Source organism: Squalius cephalus (assembly GCF_949319135.1).
Source record: "Squalius cephalus genome assembly, chromosome: 10".
Classification (NCBI taxonomy): Eukaryota; Metazoa; Chordata; class Actinopteri; order Cypriniformes; family Leuciscidae; genus Squalius; species Squalius cephalus.
Window position 1 is genome coordinate 6,548,442 of NC_137131.1, and position 20,278 is coordinate 6,568,719.

At 37.7% G+C, this 20,278-nt stretch overlaps 1 protein-coding gene and 1 long non-coding RNA gene across 4 annotated transcripts in view; one reads left to right on the forward strand and one right to left on the reverse strand.

Annotated features, from left to right (window-relative positions):
- Positions 1 to 20,278, reverse strand: part of phc2b (polyhomeotic homolog 2b) — a 21,943-nt gene continuing 1,665 nt past the window's right edge. Inside the window, exons 2-15 of one of the 3 annotated variants that reach the window (XM_079883958.1) lie at positions 18,052 to 18,301; positions 14,857 to 15,015; positions 14,684 to 14,761; positions 14,395 to 14,556; positions 12,886 to 13,035; positions 11,820 to 12,102; positions 8,438 to 8,796; positions 8,186 to 8,345; positions 4,421 to 4,629; positions 3,561 to 3,693; positions 3,138 to 3,258; positions 2,838 to 2,964; positions 2,424 to 2,700; positions 1 to 1,089 (exon numbers count right to left, since the gene is read on the reverse strand). In XM_079883958.1, coding sequence (XP_079740084.1) covers positions 935 to 1,089; positions 2,424 to 2,700; positions 2,838 to 2,964; positions 3,138 to 3,258; positions 3,561 to 3,693; positions 4,421 to 4,629; positions 8,186 to 8,345; positions 8,438 to 8,796; positions 11,820 to 12,102; positions 12,886 to 13,035; positions 14,395 to 14,556; positions 14,684 to 14,761; positions 14,857 to 15,015; positions 18,052 to 18,301 — 2,623 coding nt within the window. In that variant the 3' untranslated portion in view covers positions 1 to 934. Of the gene's footprint in view, positions 1,090 to 2,423; positions 2,701 to 2,837; positions 2,965 to 3,137; positions 3,259 to 3,560; positions 3,694 to 4,420; positions 4,630 to 8,185; positions 8,346 to 8,437; positions 8,797 to 11,819; positions 12,103 to 12,885; positions 13,036 to 14,394; positions 14,557 to 14,683; positions 14,762 to 14,856; positions 15,016 to 17,322; positions 17,411 to 18,051; positions 18,302 to 20,278 lie in introns of those variants that run through there. The other 2 variants (XM_079883959.1, XM_079883960.1) reach the window with 2 other exon arrangements.
- Positions 18,179 to 20,278, forward strand: part of LOC307165910 — a 16,581-nt gene continuing 14,481 nt past the window's right edge. The window contains exons 1-2 of the long non-coding RNA XR_013822553.1: positions 18,179 to 18,296; positions 18,912 to 19,011. This is a non-coding gene — a long non-coding RNA (uncharacterized lncRNA). The remainder of the gene's footprint in view (positions 18,297 to 18,911; positions 19,012 to 20,278) is intronic.

Below are 20,278 nucleotides of genomic sequence, written 5' to 3' on the forward strand. Positions count from 1 at the left end.
TTAAAAATGTTATATTACAAATTTCATTCATCTGATAAATACAGGCATTTCACAAAGCATTGTACTAAAAAAAAAAACACAACCCATCATCACAATCATTTCTAGCAACATACAATAACAAATTTGGGCACAGTTAAAACCAAACATAGTGTCATTCCCAATATCCAAGACAAATACAATTTAATGTGCATCTCAAAACCAGAGTGTACAGACACACATTGAATAAGGCGCGGTTGACAGGATTTGTTCAAACTGGATCCCTTCCTTTAGGTTGTATCGGGTTTTAGGTTCAACGCTGGATATTCTATTACTGTGCTTCTGTTATTCAAGTCCTCTCAAAGTAAAGGTGAAAGTGAAATAGCACCAGTTTGTTGTGATTCAACTCTGTTACAAATACTCACACACATAGGTAAGAATAATTTACTTAAACATATTTATACTGTACAAAAGCATCTGGCATGTACAATAAGACAAACTCATACCTGAAAACAACAAATGTACATTCCAGAGATATCTGGGCCAAAATGTGGGATTGTGAAACCACATGATAGTTTTAGTTCTGTTTGGACTGCGGTGTTGTTATACGTACGTACAAAGATTTTTTCTGATCTAGTTAAGTCGAGTGATCTGCGAGTCCCAGTCAGAATTGAATTCCAAATCACTGATTCATAATGCCTTTCATTTGGTATAAGTCACTATTTGTGCGGATCTTCATAGGTAGTCGGGCCATTTTCTGTTCCAGCTGAATTTACTTCAGTTCTTCTCTTGAGGAGGTGCAGTTTTGGGCTTCGCCCAATTTTTTTTAAATAAAGTTTTTAGTTATTAATTATTTGTTTAAAAAATGTTGTAGTGCAGTTTGGGGTGCTGTAGTCACTAGGTCAAGTTTAAGTGACATCTGAGGACACATACTCATACACTTACTGCCTTTTTAAGGCTAGGAATCTTTCAGCATGTTTATGCGAGCGAAGATCTTGAGGGCGGGTCCTAGTTTAATATTCATGGCACTCATTAGGTGGTCTTCTTTCAGTAGCAGCATGGCCTGTCCATCAATCTCCTGAGCACGAAACTCATCCGCAATCTCCCGGCAACCTAATTGTGGAGTCACAAAAATTTGCATTATTAAATACCATATTTGTAAATAAATATATTGCCGTAGAAATTTCAACTTTCAACATAGCTTTGCTTTTATCAACTTTGCCATCATTATATAATATTTGATGGCAAAATATAATATCAAATGTGTGTGCATGTATTTATACGATACGGTTATTAAGTTTAGGGTCTGTAAGATTTTGTAATGTTTTTAAAAGAAGTCTTTTATGCATCTTATGCTGATTTTATTTGTTAAAAACAGCATTGTTATGAAATATTACAATTTAAAATATAACTGTTTTCTATTTTAATATATTTTAAAATGTAATATATTTTATTCCTGTGACGGCATGTCACTATGCATTATTCCATGGTCCTTCAGAAATCATTCTTATATGATGATTTGGTGCTCATGAATCATTTCATATTATTATCAATGTTGAAAACATTGTGCTGCTTAATATTTTGTGGTTTTTGTGATTTTTTTTTTTCAGGATTCAGGATGCAAAAGTCTTTACTGTCACTTTTGATAGCCCGGGACACACCAAGCCGGCGTCAAAGAACTAGCAGCGTCGACTGTGTTGTCGCCTCTCATCGGCTGCATCTCGACCAAAAAGCTGCGCTTGAACACACCAAAAGGCGACTGTCAACTAGCAAGTGCGTCCTGCGCCTGCGTGTAAGTAAATATCCATCTATATCAAACAGGTATCTATTTTCGTCATTAAAAAGGCAAACTGAGACTAGGGCTGTGTCTGAAATCGCCCCCTATACCCTTAAATAGGGCACTATTTGAGGGGATAGCCATTTGAAGTGGTGTCCGAAACCATAGTGGACGTTATTGAGTGCACTCATTCAATCCCACAATGCACCACAATAACAAGTGTACAACCAATGTACGCTCAACGGCTACAGAAAACCCATAATGCACTGTGAGAGTCGTGTGTCGAATGAAATCCAGAATCTTCGCTTTTATTCTGATGCACTGACCTGTTTGCTAAGCTGAACAGCCAATCAGAGTTCTCTCTCACCAACGGCCTAACGGCGATTCAACATGCTAAATCGGCCCCCCAAAAAAGGACAGTGTCCTACTACAGCCACCGGTGCAGAACACGGCGAAAAAACTAAGCTGAACGACGCTCAAAAACGCTTGGTGTGTGCCGGCCTTAATGCATCCTTGCTGAATAAACATATTATCCACCTTTTATTTTTTTCTCGCACTGACCCCAAACATTTAAACGGTGTGTGTGTGTTTGTGTGTGTGTGTGTCTATATCTATCTATCTATCTATCTATCTATATATATATATATGAATATGATAAAAAGCCACATACCTGGCAAAGAGCGGATGAACTCAAACACCTCTTGCACATTCCATTTGGTGGGGTCGCATGGTAGGAAGTGCTGACTGAGGAGAGGAAGCTCTTCTGGATCATTACCAGACACCCCACCCTGAGAAACGACTGGGCCAGAACTGGCTGCAGAGAGCGGGGAAGTTGCTTCCTCATAACTGGAGATATCCGAACAGGGGCTGGACTCTCCTTGACTAGGCTGAGATTGGAGGGGTGAGGATATAGATTCTCCCTGAGACTGCTGAGATACAGAGAGCCGCTGATGGGATAAGGAATAAAACAAGAGATGATACACATGCACTAAAGTGAAGTAATAACAAAGATAGGATGATTTACTTTAATATAGTGATACAAAAACATTGTGACGGGCACAACTGGATTATAGTAGCTGTTCACCTGCTTTTTGGCCTCCCTGCCTCTGGGACTATGAGACCTTCTCCTTCTCCACTGATTTATCTGATTGGTTGTTTTAGTTCTGTCGGGGTGGAACAGACCAACCCTCTTCGTGCAACTAACACTGTACCTGATCAAGAGTGTTGTATGTTAGCATACAGATAAAACTACTGCACATCACAACAATATATTATTAGCCCTCATTTTGGGAGCAGCTATATCTCATAAGTTCCTAAATGAACCCAGCATGCATTTGTAGATATTTTCACTAAAACATTTTTTTAAATGTTTTGAATCTCTAACCTTTTAGCACAGACCATGGAACAGAAGCGTTTCGAACGTTTGAACTTGTAGGCAAAATCAACCCATCCGCAGAGCTCACATGTGAGCTTGGGCTCCTCTGATTCCTCCTGAATTCTTGTGTCTGATGAAAAATGATAAAGTATTAATCTACAGTTTATTTATGACTAGCTGCCTGAAACAATGTTTGTTTGTAAATTTTGGAATGGTGCAAAGCTTATATTGTTGCCGCACCTTTATTGCACGGTTCAATAGTAAAGTTCACAAACAGGAAATTCCAACCATCTTTAATCACTAATGCATAATGACGCTCCTTTGTTCATAACAGTGCATGTTTTCAATCTTTCAAAACTTTACCCTGTCACTTAAAAAGATCATGCATCTTAGAAAAATAGCCGTGGGCTGCAGGATGAGTTAAACTTGTACCTTGTTGTCCAACCTCCTCCATGTCTGAGTTGGTGGCACTGAGGGAATTGCTGCTGGCTGTTTTCTCTGGATCTGAGGGAAGCTGTGTGTCTGGTTTCTTGGGGCTGTCGGCCTGCACCAGAGATCGCTCCACCTGACAATACAGTATTCAAAAGCGATGATGTCATGGCGATTACTGTAACTCTGTGGACACCTTCAACTGACAATATTGTTTCTACAGTTTAGTTTGATGTTGTAAAATCAGGGCAATTCACTAACATACAAAGAAATGCATGCTGCTGAAAATAAATAAGTCATTATTTATTAATAATAATAATAATAATAATAATAATAAATAACTGAATTAATAATAATAATAAAATTATTTTTATTAGTTTGTGTAATTAATTTATACAATTGACTGAATTAATAATAATACTACTACTACTACTAATAATAATAATAGTATTATTATTGTTGTATTAAAATGTATGAATAAAATAATAATGAAGATATTAATAATAATGTAATAGTATTATTATGAATAATTATAAAATTCTTCTTATTAATAAATTCATTTGCAATTTTTATTTTTATTAGCATTTATAAATAATTTGTATTATTTACTGAATAGTTATTAATAATAATAATAATAATACTTGTTTTATTATTGTTGTTGTATAAAAAAATTATATAAATAGTAATAATGATAATAAAATTGTTGATGCCTTGCATTATTATTAGTGCCATCAAATAATTACATCTAGGTACCATAAAGGTTTGTGTGTGTGTAATATATATATATATATATAAATAATTATTAATTAATTATTGTATTTAAAAGCTATTGTTTTTTTTTAATTATTATTATTACAACTCACAGGGAATGGTTCAGCTCCCTCCTGGATAACAAATCCCTCTATGACATGCGTGAGGACGTGTGGCTTCACTATGGCTTGAGGTGGCTTGTTCTCGCCGTTTTGTGCCACACTTCCTGTCACAGCTGCTGGAGGGGGCTCGTTTGAGGCTGCCGAGGTCATGGTCGATGTCACCGGTGCTCCCATGGGGTCCCGGGCCGTCTCCACAGAGCCTGGCGGCAAAGAAACAAAGCATCAACTCATCACTATAGCAACCACAACAACATCAGCAACACAAATATCAGCGGCCACCAGTGTTGGAAAAGCCCGGAAAAGACAGCTGCCGGAATAAAGTACAAAGATCACTCGAGTGAGCTTATAAAGTAACTTACGTACGTTTCGTTTAAGGAACAGTTAAGCCAAACATTGATGGAAAATAATATATCTTAAACTAGTCTAAGCTGGTTTAAGATGTTTATGATGATGTTTTTAGTTTTATGCGTTTTATTTCTTTTATGAAACACAAAGGAAGATCTTCAGTATCATATTTATAAAAACTGACTATATGAATATTTTAATGAAGATAATATCACTACCAGTCAAGTGAAAATGAAGGGAAAAAAAACAAGTCAAGTGACACTCCAGAGACAATGGCGTTTGACGTCAAAGACGTCCAACTAGAGCAGCACCATGGTGGTGACTTATCAGGTCCTCCTCGAAATTGGGTCTCCATTAGGACCCCAAGCGATTCCATTGGCTCAAATTACTTTAAATGAGTACTCTCTTTAGCACCCGATTACAATTCCTACAAAATTATGCCATTATAAATTATAATGATCATTAATGTCTATGTTAGTTAGCTTATGCACTAGCATAGCATACAGATACCCAAATTAGTCTGATAGCTTAGTTTATACACGTATTTGCACCTGCCCTACATGACAATCATCTTTAATGTAATTACGTTTTAAATTAAGTTAAATGTCCAAATATTTTAGATATAAAAATAATATAACGACGTTCAACGCTAATTAACAGTTTATCAAGAGAAATAAACTTTCATTTTGTTTTATTATGCACTATATAGTAACCTATACATATTTTACATTTATATCGTTCGTCTTAGTGTAATCATTAATTAACTGATAGCCTAGTAGTTGATGGAGACCCAATTTGTCATAAGCGCCATTTTTTATTTGAGCGCAACTTCCTGCCATTTGAGCTGGGAAGAGTATCAGTCAATAACGACTGCAATTTCTTTCTGTTCATCACACAAAGCTACCCGATAACTTCAAAATACTTTAAATATTAAAGTATGAACTACTTTTACTAAGTTTTTAATGTTATCCACTATCAAGCTGCCAAAGGACCACTGCTGCAGTTCACTGAAGAAAAAAGTATGAACTACTTTTACAAAAATTTTAATGTTATCCACTATCAAGCTGCCAAATGTCATGAAAAAGGTAAGTAAATGATTCGATTTTTGTGTGAACTATTACTTGCATCTAAAAACTAAAATTAACTAAAGAAAAATACATCTCTCCTGTTCACACAAGACGCGTCACTGCGTTCAGTCTGCGCTGTAACGTTATGTTCCATGTACGCACTAGAGTAGCGTCAGTTGCGTCGCGTTTTAAGAGACCGCAGCGCTTTTTTAAAGCCCACTAACCAAAACTACTGGCATCACAACACAAGACATACTGTAGCTTACCGACAAAGAGCAATAAAAAGTCATTTCCCGCAGGGACGCTCTTCAATTCCGTCTCAAAACACGGGGGGAGCCTCATTCCCACACGCCTGTTCCACTGATATCAAAGACAGAATATCAGGCTCCGCCACGCGTGCGATTCTACTACGCAACATGCAGTGTGCGCTGCTCCTTTTCAATGCTCCACTCCCACGCACGAGCACTGCACATTCCGCCAGGAGGCGGTTCAGTCTTTCCCTGGATGGCAGCAGCCTCAAGTGGCAGGTCACATGACTCCGTAGAGGTTCAAGAGTTTCACAGCTTCACTCAGCCCATGGGCATTATTATCTGAAGCTAGGAAAGCACCATTTCATGTAACGCACAGGTCTAAAACCAGTTTCTGACAGATTCGGCAGCAAGCCGTGCCTTCTGGAGGTCAAGGAAGTCCACAGAGTCATGTGACTCAGTTCTTGTTCATATTACTGTACATGGGAATTGCACGCCTCTTTCTCTTTTAGCAAATCTGGTTCATGTGGGAGTCGAAAGCCTTGTATTTTAAATGCAGCAGTGATTCTTTAAAACAAAGTTGATGTATGTGCATATTTCTGGATTTTGATAGGTGTGAAATAGATAAATACAATATATATATATATATATATATTAGGGCTGGCCCGGTAACCATTCAGATGTCCCAATTTCATTCGATTCTGATTTGCAAGATTTCTATTCTCGATTTGATTCAATGAATAATTTTCACTGGTCTCACCATAAACAAACAAACAAAAAAGACCAAAAAATAAATGTTTTTGTTGTTTTTGACCCATGTATTCTTGTATTTTAATAAATAAGGTTGACACCAACATTTTAGACACCAGTGAAATTTCACAATTCTCCACTCCAGTTTCGATACCACAGCTAAAACTACTAATTAATATCAATTTCAAACATTTAAAGACAAATAAACAGTCATTAATAAAAAAAAAGAAAGAAGAACTAATTATTAAACTACAAGCGATAGCACAGATAAATAAATACAACAGAACAAACAAATGAAATAATGCTTTTCAGGTTGGTCTTTCACAGTAGTTTTCAGGTACAGAAATCGAATGAAGTAATCAAATGTAAAATAACACAGCATAGTCTGTATAAATTAAATATAGATTAATCATTATTAAAGTTACAAAAGTTATTCAGTCAAGAGCAGTGATTTGATTTTCTCTTTTTCTTTTGTTCTGTGATTAACATTAAAAACACAGACAGCAGCAGGTTTATTAGTCACTTTACAGATCCAGTATACTGTTGTATATAATGTACACACATGCATAGTCTTTCTCTGCTGTTTACGTTCACTTCAGCCATAACTGACTATGCTTACTCGGATACAAGCCAAGAGAATTTTGCATAACTTGTCCGTTCAAGCGCAAGAAGACAGACACGTGAAAGAGAAGTCATTTTATTATTTGCACGCTGTCTGAGATGCGCAGCTTTCTGTGCACACACATAACTTCTCACACAGTGCTTGATTGTTTAAATTGGTAAAGCTTAACGTGTGCAAATGATCTTCTTCAGTGACCATGCAGCACTGGCCTGATCGGGACAGTGACAGGTCCTTCAGCTGTCACTGAAATGCGCACCTGCATCCGCCATGTTAAGCACCGAACCAATGACGGTCCCCGCTTTAACTTTGTGCAAGGTGAATAAGAGGATGACATTCAGTGGAGAAGACTAGTAATAAATAGTAACGTCAAACAGATATTATGTTCACTGTTTGTGGAAATAAATGCGGAAATAAAAGATTAGTTTGTGGCTTTTGAGAATCGATATTGAATCGACAACATAAAAATAAAAAGATTACTCTAAAAATAGTTTTTTGACCAGCCCTATATATATATATTTTTTTTTTTATATATTAATAATACATATTAATAACAATTCATATTAAGTTTAAAAAAACGTATTGTTATAAAAAGATGGTTATTGTTTTAGGACTTGCGCCCTAGTAATCATCATTACCTCTGAAGTGATCTCTTGTGTCTATTGTTGATATATAGTTTGATAATCAAACAATGTTTGTAAATTTCGACTCTTTTTGGCAACTGTACCTTGTGTTTGAGATGTAGCATTAACAGTGTCAGCTTTGGGTTGTTCAAGGAGGTCGGTGCCTTGGGTCGCAGTGGATGGTTGCGTTTGTACTGGTGGGCAGATCTCTCTTACCACCAAAGAGGTGGGCTTCTCCTTGTCATCCTGAGCCAGTCTTGAAGCCTAAATAGGATAAAAATAGTTAGTTGCTTTAGAATTGTATACAATACATTATCTTTAATCTACTATATGGCTCGAGTAAGGGAGTCCCTTACCTGGCTTTGTGCAGGTTGGATTTGGAGATTGATGGCGGTCAGTTGGACCGGTTGAGCTTTAGCATGGGCCAGGCCAATGTGTGAGCCGTGCTGGCTAACTGCATGATGGCTTATAGTTGAATGGAAGATGGTGGCGTGTTGACATTGAGCGGATCCCTGGTTGTGAAGGACTGGTCTGGGCAAAACCGGAATGATCCCTGTGACAGATGAGGTCTGGGCGGAGCACTGTTGGTGGGGCTGGACGGAGGCGGTCTGCAGTAACTGAGGCTGGGCTCTAGAGGTGGCTGGGGCTTGGGGTTGAATGACGAACTGTTGCGGTTGCTGCTTAATCAGGGCCTGCGGCTGAATTTGGGCATACGCTGGAAGGACACACACTTATTACATACACATACTGTTTCACATGACTACACATTAAACTGACAGTTGCGATATAAAACGACAGGAACATGCACATGGAACTTCATACATTTAGACATTTTTATTTAAGCTGGCATAGGTAAACTCACAGGTATCCCACAGTTATTGAAAATGTCAGGGAATTTGAAAATTGTGTTTTCCAGTGATTTCAATATGCTGATCAAATAATGCTCTTGTTAAAGTAACGTGCTTGCAAGCAATTAAGGAATTCTGATTTGTAAGCAAATTCATTTTAATTAGTTCTTTTAATGTTATTCTGTAAAATTATTATCCTGTAAATCACACATCAAACATCTGGAAAGTTCATGGAAAAGTCATGTTAGTTCATTGGTCAGCTTTTTAATTTATTCCTTCCTATTTTTTTTATTTGATTTGATTTATTCAGTGTTCTTCTAACATTAGTCGCTGTGCTTGGGTTTTCCAGTACAACTTCTGTATCCAGGACTACGGCAGTGGAAACTGGATGAGTTTAAAACTGTGATTAGGTGTTTGACTGGAGGACTTGCAGGAAAGTGTGTTAAAATTTAATTATCTCAGCAGGAGAACATTCAAACACAAAAACCTTAAGAGTTGGGCACGTTGAGATCACAACCTCAAAAGTTTATGAGCGGTAAAGGAATCTGAAAAACAAACTGGTTGGAAAGTTAGCGGGTGGTTTTAATGTTTATATATATATATATATATGCGTGTGTGTTCTGTCATGTGAAATGCACACTGAATATGTGAAGCAGACGGCAGGAACAAATACAGTCTTTCTTTAAAACTCTTAATAGCAAACAGAAAAGGTTCAGTGTGGGAATGTTCTTCTGTCTAATGTGAATGGTGTGGGATGGTGGGTTCAGATGACTCAATCCTCTGTGCTCACTTTCTCTCACTCTTTCTTTCTTCCGGATGTTCAGAATAAGGAGTTGATGAGTTATTCCCTGCAGAGCGCAACCCTGGAAAACCCCGAAATTTCCTGCCGAACGTTCTGCTATATGCTAAGCCACAACACATTAAAACTATCACAAATGCTTGTACCTTTTCTCACATGTTGGGCCAAATTCGATCTCTTAAATATCTCAAATGTTGTTGTTTTTTACAGCAATGAGATTAAATGGAGACTTTTCCTGAGATTAGACCCCAGTAATCTGGCACGAGTTTCCATAGAGTTTAAGAAGAGATCAATGTCTCAAACTGTTCTCAGCTTAACTCCATTAAGTTTCCTGCTATGAAGAGAAATCTTTAAACAAGGTTTTCTTCTTTGGGTGCATTTGCTCTACTATAACACTTTAGTATTTTGAATGCACAGCAGCAGAATGTTAATGTCTGTGGCTCTTTCTTTCCTGCTTTTAACAAGCCCTCTAGTGTTTGTATTCAGTGGATAGTTTCAATTATTTGATTTAAGAATTAGTATCAACATAGAGAGTTTACTGGTTTAGACTTTACCAGTTCCAAAACAAAAGCATGGTGTGAAATCTCACAAGATTACATCCAAGCAAATAGTATTTTTTTAATACCAAAATCTACAATCCAATCTCCCTCCAATACCCACGTTCACATTATTTTGAATCTAATATTCAGATTTTAAAAACATTAGAACATTTATTTAAAGCAACCTGGCATGGTTCAGCTAGGAGAATAATAGCCCATGATGACTTTCCAGATCTGTGAATATCATTAATGCACAAGGGGAAAACCAAGCATCACATCAGCGCTCTGGAGCACACTGCCATGGTAACTACATCCCAACACACACATCAGGTGGCTTGTTACCCTTCCTCTCCACTGAGGCTCTATTGGAACCTCTCAAACACACTTGTTCAAGCTTTATTCTATCTGTTATTTGTGTACATACACAGTGGCACACACACCTTACACCTGCAAATGATCACTGACATACTAAAATGTCAAAGAAACGCAGCTCTCTCTCTCACACACAAACGTTGCTAACCAGAAGCAGATACAGTATACTGAGAAAATGTACTTTTTTTTTACTTGATGTGAAAATATATTTTACACTTAAAAATATATAAATGTACAATGTGTTTTATACTCCTTTTTGTGGTAAAAATATAAAAACAATATAGGCCGGCTACTCCTTTTTTGGATTTAATTTAGTCACATTAAAAAAAAAACTCCTAAAAGCCTGTTTTTCCTTCACTTGGCACTTGACTGGTGCTTATTTTTGACCCTGGAGCTACTGGAGATACTTTTTTTTTTCTTTTGTAGAAAATCAGAGGCCTTTTTTTTGTATCTTCTACCAAAGCACAACTAAAAACAGGATAGTCCCTCCCTACTCCCTACCGGCCTCGGCACGCCCAGGTACCTGCCTCTAAATGTGCAGGATAATTGCCCTGTGTGAGCTGTTATGATTAGAGACCAGTGGAATGATGGATGGCTTGCATGTCAGATGTTGACTGGCACTGAAAGACTCATCTGAGAAAGTGTGTGCCCTTCAAAGGCCATGTATGCATTAATGCGGTTAGAGCATAAGCCATGCAGGACAAATGTGGCCTGGGGTGGATTTCTCCCTTCTTTGGTACTTAGTGTGTGACATGATGGACTGACAAGTGAAGTTGGATCTGTCAGAAAACATTTCTGTTGAAGTGACTTGAACCTTTCAGTTTGTTCCAAGGCCCAATGTTCACACGCAACACTTTCTGGACCACTTTGGGCAAAATGTGCTTAACGGAGATCAAATATCATCCAAAGTGAGAGACAATACTAGAAGTAACTGTATTTGTTGTTGATCGTCTTTGTGGAGGATACCTGTGTGAAATTGAGGGGAACTGACTTCTTTGTTGCAAAGAAATGCCTCAGAATCATGATAGTTATAGAAAATCTCTAATATCGTTTCCTTGCTGTTGTATACTGTTGAGATATTTTGTTACCGAATGCAATGGCATTCAGACCTTTTTAAGTGTGGCTTAAGTTTCCTAATATTTTTGGGGTCACTGTATAGTCCATATGGGTTTGAATTTACCTGGTGCGATTAAGGGATGTGAAGAGGTGACATTACGACTCATGTTAACTGCTTTCATCTCTGTTTGTGCCTCCTCTTCCTTCTTCGCTCCACCAGAGGAAGCAGTGTTCAAGTTGCCTTTGCCGGCACCAGTGCCTGAGCTGGAAGCACTCTGGCTGGGTGTCTTGATGAGCGGGGTGGGCTGAATGGAGATGGGGGTCTGCTTTAAACTCAGTGCCTGGAGGCCTGAGGACTGAGAGGTGGAAGACGCCCCCTGCTGGTTGCGCAGGGCAAGGTTCTGCACCTATGAAAGTCATAATGTCAATAAATTCAAATATATTAAAAACATTTGAGTTGTTGTAATATTTGAAAAATAAATATTTTGCATTATTTTTTTCCCTAGAATAATGATCCTAAATTAATGTGTAAATAATCCCTATTGGAATTTCTATTATAATTTGGAGCCAGTTATAATTATCTAATCCTAATGTGATCAAATAATAATCTTCAAAAACGAACTATGATCCTACTGCATAAACTAGATTTTTTTTGTATTTATTTGTGTGTTAATTAATTAATGGTAGTTGCGTAGCTGTCAATGGAGGGACAGAAATCGCTCAGATTTCATTAAAAAAATCTTCATTTGTGTTCAGAAGATCAACAAAAGTTTTACAGGTTTGGACCAACATGAGGATAAGTAAAAAAGGATGACAAAATTTTCATTTTTGGCTGAAATAACCCTTTAATATTATTTGAATATTTATGGAATTTTAATATTATTAGTATTGCATTGGACATCTACAGGCTTTTTTCTGATGTCCTACAGGAGCATTATATCCTTTTGACAAACATAAAACAGTGTTCTAAAATATCAAGATCAAGTCCTTTAGGATTAGTTCCTTCGAAAGTAATTCTAATAAAAGTGTCTGCTGAATGAATATGCATAGTAAATTGAATGGCTTCACATTATAATTGAAATCCCAAGTAATCTGTATATACCTTTAAGATTTTTGTCAAGACATCCACAATTGTATGAATGCTTCAATAAGATAATTGGATGTGTGTGTATTACAGTATATGTGTGCACCTGTGCAGAAGCAGACTGTGTGTTATTGGTTGCATTAGTGTCAGATTGTAGAGCAGTTACTGTAGCAGTTGGAGCCAGGATCAGCTGAGAGGACAGAGGGACGGCTCGGCCCAGACTCCTGGCTACATGCACAAGATTACTCTGTTGAGCCTAAAATAATCACACATTAACATGCTCATTATTCATTAAATGTTAAATGTTTATTGACCTTCTTCAGTACATTATGATGATTTGAACCCTCATTTCACTTTTAAGAATGATGCTTAAGGGTGTGTTCACACTTGATCGGTTTGCTTGGTTTAAAAAAAGATATATATATATTTCGTCCTGGTCCGCTTAGCATTCATATTAGCTTTTTTAACACCGAACCTAAAGGCATAGAGATTTGTTCACAACCTGATTGGTTGGATTTTATGACTTATAGTTCAAGACGGAACTTACCGAACATCCAAAACAATGCTGTGTGCTGGGCTAAATGCGCTTGTTGTATGTGCGTATTCTGCATATTATGGTATTTTTTGTGATGTGCTTATAAAATGTGTACAGGAGTCAAAACAGGAGCAGGAATCCCTCCGTCACACACACACAAGCGAAGATCTGCTGCGAGGAGACGCTGTTCTGATGCCTGTACTGAACTATGATGGGCAATATCACGACTATGATGAGAAAAAACAGGTATGCTTGAGCATTCTGTGCTTTTTAGGGTCGCATCTTGTGACATGTCCTGTTTTTGGATCGTTTACATGTTCATATTTCATTCGAACCGCACCAGAGTTCGTCTGGAAGCGGACTGCATTTTTTCAGGGGATGGCAGCGTTCACACATATTCAAATGAACCGCACTAACAGAGCAGTCACACCAGGGTTTGTTTTAATTGAACCAAACATGCCAAGTGTGAACACACCCTAAATGTGAACAAAACAGTGAAAAGCAGCACAGATTGACAGGCCAGCATATCAGTAATGGTCAAACTGCATATCCCTACAAACATGATTATAGGTCAGTTAGAAGGAATTGGTGTTATTGTTCCTTGATTTTAACCTTTTAGTTGGGTGAACTCAAGTAAATAGTGCCACTATTTGTTAGAGTTTGGCTGAACTTTTTATGACATACAATAACATTTTTTTAAAGCTTGATATCTAATAACCAATATGCGGAACCAGTTTTTAATTGTTTTTTTTTTAACTTATATATATATTTTTAAATACAATTGTTATCTATTATATTTATGCAAATTATAATAGTTGAAAATTGATTTTCATTTTGGGCTGTTTTATTTTTAGGCTATACACTGAAAAAGTTTGGTATAATTATTCAGAAAATACATTAATTGCATTGTTAGGTGCTTTATCTGTGATATATTAGTTAAAAAAAAGAAGGTCAAATATTGTTTAAACTAATTATCAGTGGCCTAATTTAGCTGAATTCATCCAACTTATTTCTGGCATATATAAGCATCTTCACAAACATGAAAGACTCTTATGTTTGTGAGAATACAGGTGTGCTCACCATCTGTGCCCGCAGGTACATTTGAGCTTGGCTGGCTGTCAGGGTGGAGCTCGAGGTGTTGCCTAGCAACACTGCTTGCTGGGAGATCCCAGAGGGGGCGGAGTTTACGCTCTGGGCGCGACTGATCAGCTGAGCAGCGGCAGGGGATGTGGTTAAATTAATCTGTGGGAATAAGAGAGACAAGAGTTGTGACATGAGCAAGCCGAATGCAAAAACAGAACATCATAGCCAGTACAAGATATTGACGTGATTATATATTTGTAGTGGATGTATCCAAATAAAAGCATACTGTGGTCTGTGATGGTCCACTCTGGGTAGATGAGGTCCCATTTTGGTTTGAACTCTGCCTGCTGGCTGCTAAACTGGCCTGAGAGGGAGAAAACATGACAGACAGAGAAGGTATGAGTATATTTGTGTGCATTACGCTTATGTCTTGCTATACGAGACTGCATGCTAAGCGACCTGCTGCACTGCTGCGAGGCTCTGGAGCTGAGCTGTGCTGAGGTGCTGCTGCTGCAGGGCTGCTGTTTGCAGCATCAGATGCTGCTGTTGAGCTGCGTACATCTGCTGCAGGTACTGCGCCGCTGTGCTGGGCTGCCTGTTTAGAGCCTGCTGGATCACCTACCGTTCAAGAGAGACGGAGAAAGAGCGAGAAACCAGATTAGATCTTCTTAAAAGGTGCAGTAAGCGATTTCTGAGAAACGCTGTTGAAAGTGGATCGGACTGAGCACCACAACACACTTGTAGCAAATCAGCAGTAAGGGGGTGTGTCACTCATGTTGGGGGAGGAGAGAGTGTGAACATAAGGGAGATTTGAAGACTGTAGAAAGCGAGATGGTTGAGAGACATTATAAAAGAGAAAAGGTCAGAGGAATATCAAGATGGGTTATGATCAGGCAAGAGCTTTAAGACCCATGTTAATATTAGAAAAGCTTTCCATCGCTGGAGAGACCTAAGTGGGAAGGCCTGAAAATGGATGCAGAGGTTGCATTGTTTCTGCTCCATACATGAGTAACATTGGTTTTTGCTATGTTTCACGGAACCGAGATCTGTACTCCGTTGTAATGTAGCCTAGAAATGTGTAGCCTAGAAATCTAGACGCACTCTAGCGGCAGCAAAATGTATTTTGCAGCCAGGGTAGTCTAGCAACTCTCCATTGACTTTCGGAGCTGTAAAAACCTAAATTGGGTCAGGCCAATCACATCATGTATAGAGTAGGCGGGGCGGGCTTAACATAATGACGACAGAGTTGCGACGGTTCCCTGCTACTTGAAAACAAAGAATGGCGGCTGCTGCTGGCGAACAGTCTTTCGAATCGGCTTTGGCCGCGACTCTGGAGGACTTGGAGTTAAGTTTTTCTTTGAGAAAAGAGCAAAGAACGGCACTTAAGTCATTCTTAAAAAAGGAAGATGTGTTCGTAGTTTTGCCGGCCAGATATGGCAAAAGTTGAATCTATCAACTAACGTTAGCTCCGCTGTTGGGAAAACGCTCTGGTTGGTTGAAGCGCTGTCCTATTGCGTGCAGAGTGAATTTGAAAGACAGCCGTTTATCCCGCCCCTCGGATTCAGCCGTGTCTGTGGTGAGTTGCCAGACCTAACATCTTGATGTAGGTCTGGCTTGCCAGGCTACTGCTGGTGACTAACAACAACAACAACGGTCTTTTTTTTCTGTTCTTCCTTGCCGTTCTTTCGCCACCTTCGCTTTATTTTTTACAAAGCATTATTTTGCCATGCTTCAGCTATGATAAAGCGACATCCACTCTTGCATTGCGTTTTTGTGCATTTTGGGGGCGGAGCAATGAAGGGTGGAGTGTGTTTGTTTGGGTTGATTTCAAGTGTTTCTCAGAAATCGCTTACTGCACATTTAATATCTCAATTGCTTCACAGAGAACAATGAGATTAAATGGAGTGAAAATGGAGACTTTAGCTCAAGTCTCAAGATTAGTTTTTTTTTTCCTGAGAAAATGAGAAATGACCATGGTAATCTAACTTGTCAATAGTGTCTCAAAATATTCTCAGATTTGCCAAGATACTAAAGTCTCCAAACAAAGTCAGAGATCTCAATATGAACTCATTCTCATCAGTTTAGTTTAAGACATGTCTACATTAGTTTTATAACTCCGTACACTTGCTGTCAACAACTGTCTAACGTGTTTCTATTGTATTCACCTTAAGTAGTTTGACAGAAACATCTGAGACAAAGCTGATACTCAAATCAAAAATAGCAGCAAGTTGCAAGATGATTTGATTTGAGGTGAGGTCAAATATTTGTAGGATTGCAATTTTAATCTTTTAATGTTCCTTGAGCAACCGTTTTGTTTTGTTCCAGCATTTGTCTCCTCCTTTTGGTCAGAAAATGAACTGCAACAAGCTTGAAAGAAAAGTAGATCTCTGAAATTGTTGTTTTTCACTTCCAATATTGCTTTCAAGGTCAGCCTTGATGTTGAATATCACTTCCAATATTGCTTTCAAGGTCAGCCTTGATGTTGAATATCACTTCCAATATTGCTTTCAAGGTCAGCCTTGATGTTGAATATGATTATATTATCATGATATTAATATTAATTTAATATGAAGATGTTTAATATTAACCACAGTATTACAAGGCTTGTTAATGCACATATGCTAATGCATGAACTCTTGCAATAAAACAATAACACATTTACAGTATAGGATAACGGTTACATTTTATGACATTTTTATGTGTAAAGGCACCCAAATATATACTTTTACATCCAATATAAACATTAACAATTTTGTATTGGGATACTTCAATAATAATAGTACTTAAAAATGATTGCAAACCATGTGCACAAGAAATGAACACCTACCTATTTTAACAGTTGTTCTGTAACATTGATCTTGATCTAGCATCTCATAATAACATGAAAACAACATTCAGACCAAAATCAATAAGATGCCAAAATACCTGAACAGATAGCAGACGTTCAAACAGCACTTTCAGGATATGATGATGGTGTAGTAGATAAGTTCATCGGTCTCATTACTGATAGTACCTTCTTATCGTTTTCTTCCAGCTATAAAATGTTCTGCTTTATCCCGCACTTCTGTTTGTCTCATCCTTAATGTCCTCAATGAACTGCCCACAACTGCACAGTTGCTAGGCAACAGGCATCCTGACCCCTGGTCTTGCCATTTTTCAGTTTGCCATGTGAAGCACTTTATATATGAATTGGACTATACATTATTACTATTAAATAATGATTTTGATTCTTATTGATAATGGACTTCAATACTTTGTTTGACTTAAACATAAGTTTATCTATATCACATTTGTTTGAAATCTAGCACTTTAGTTACAAGTAGTGAGAGGCCAAACCCTCAGTTAATAATGAACCACCACATTCCACAGCAGGGGAAAGATTATGAATGTGTCTATGTCTATGAGGCATGGAAATCTTCATTGTCTTTCCTCCTCAACCTGCTTTCCCTTCTCATATACACACCAGCAGATGGCAGTATGGACTTAAAGTCCAATAATTAAACCTTTAAGCAAGACAAAGTGATGTCTGGTGCAATGCAGTGAGTGGATTATTACAAGAAGGATTGACAAAGAGAAAGGTGGTGATTTTAAACATGAACACTCAGTTGTCTATATTTAAATGGATTGATTCTGCCAAATGGTTGTTTGACGCACCTGTACAGTCTGTCGGTCAGGTATGCCGCTGTAGACAGATATCTGTGGAACGGCCTGTCTTCCGCTGCTGGTGGAGCTGACGGTGCTGGCGGTGGAGGCACTGGTGGTGCCCGTGGAGTTTGTGGTGGAGGAACTGGTGCCCGTAGTGCTGCTGGCACTGGAGGCAGGAGTGCTCTGCTCACCCTCCATTGTGCCGCCCCGATGCCTCACCTTTGACCCACGACCGCCCCGCTGCCACACTCGACGTAAGCTGAGAGAGACAGAGAACAAGAGTTTTAAAATTCCTGTTACTAAAATCCTCTCCCATAGTACAATACATACAACAATACTATATCCAGGGATCCTCTGTCTGTCTGTCTGTCTGTCTGTCTGTCTGTCTGTCTGTCTGTCTGTCTATCTATATATCTATCTATCTATCTTTCTTTAAAAAACTGTTGAGATTGTGGAGATACTGAAAAAAATAGCAATTTCTATAGCTTATAGTTATGAAATATGATCATAAGTTATGAAATGTGATGCGCTAACAAAAGGAGTACCAGGGTAGTACCGTGTTTTACCATAGTATTCTTTGAAATACTTTGGAGTATCATGTAAATGCCATGGTCTATGTATATGACATTGGCAATCATTCTGTAGCATGTTAAATGGCAATCATGGTATTACCATTTGATACCATCACAGTACCTTTTATAAAGGTATATAAAACGAGGGGGGGAGAGCAAAATACAAAAGCATAAAGGAAAGGTCCGAGCTGGTAGCTTCATTCACACACTGTACATTGTTGAAAATTACATTATAATTGTATTTGAGTTCATCCTGTCATCATGAGTGTTACATTTCAGCAAATCTTTTTTTTCCAGCCGTCTCCAGTTACCACCAGAAGAACAGCCATGGGAGATGGATTAGATGGTCAGGAGAAGAGTTGCCCGTGTCAAGATGCGATACAGCACCGGGTTAAAGGTTGCCAAACAAAACTTGCATCAACAAAACATTACTTTTTTGGGTTCAATCTGTTTTTTTATATTATTAAAATATCTGGGTTCAATACAATCTAAGCTTGTTAGCAGGTTGTCGATTACCACAGATCATTTGAACTAAATTTAATTTCCATTTACAGTAATGCATTTATAATAGAAGTAGAAGTATAGAAACCTGGTATACTGTATACTGGGCAAGTTTACTGTGTAAGAAACCAGTACGCACCTTAATAACTGAAAGTATAGCCAAACCCAAATATTATGTTCTAACTTAAGACTAATGTAATAGAATCACTAACTAACTGCAAATTTACATCCAATTTTGATACCCTATGATGTACAAAACTTGCTATATACCAGAAAGGACTGTTTGTTTACAGAAAAAATGAATTATGAATTACACATGAATTACATTGATGATGCATAATCAGTTCATCCTCCAAAAAAAGTACTCCCACTACTTACAAGGCTATTTAGACAACTTTAGAGTTCAAATAACACATTTTTGTACAGAAAAATTTTTTTTTTAAACAACTTACTGATCCAAACTTTTGAACAGTAGTATTTACAGTATATATACTACCAATCAAAAGTTTTTTTTAAAGAAATTTGTACTTTTATTCAGCAAGGATTGTTCAAATTGATCAAAAGTGACAGTAAAGACATTTATAATGTTACAAAACATGTTCTGTTCAATGTACCATGGTTTCCATAAAAAAATCAAGCAGCATAACCGTTTTCAACTTTGATAATAAAAAGGTGAAATAAATACATTTCTATAGATAACAGTTATTTTAAATGGTAATGTTTCACAATATCTTACCGTGGGTGGGTGTGTGTGTGTGTGTGTGTGTGTGTGTGTGTGTGTGTGTGTGTGTGAAACAAGCAGCACATTTATGCATTTAAATCTTCCTGAATGTGTAACCCTATAACTTCCATTGAAAGTGCATTACTGTAATAATAATGCCTGTTTTTATACAGAGTCTAACTCATTTTCTGTGGTAATCAACATCATGCCACAGATGTGGTGAATAGAGCTTGTTTTTAACCGGAAACATAAAGTTGACATAAATATCATAAGTATCATATGTCTGTTCATCCCATCATACGAACATTAAGCTTGTATTCAGGGCTATTGAATGAAAAATAGGTGTCTAAGCCGAGGGGTTACCCATCTAAATCTCTTCACTGGAGTCGCCATAGGCACTGTTGTTAAAGGACTCTCCTATCCTTTCCTTTCTGTCTTTAGG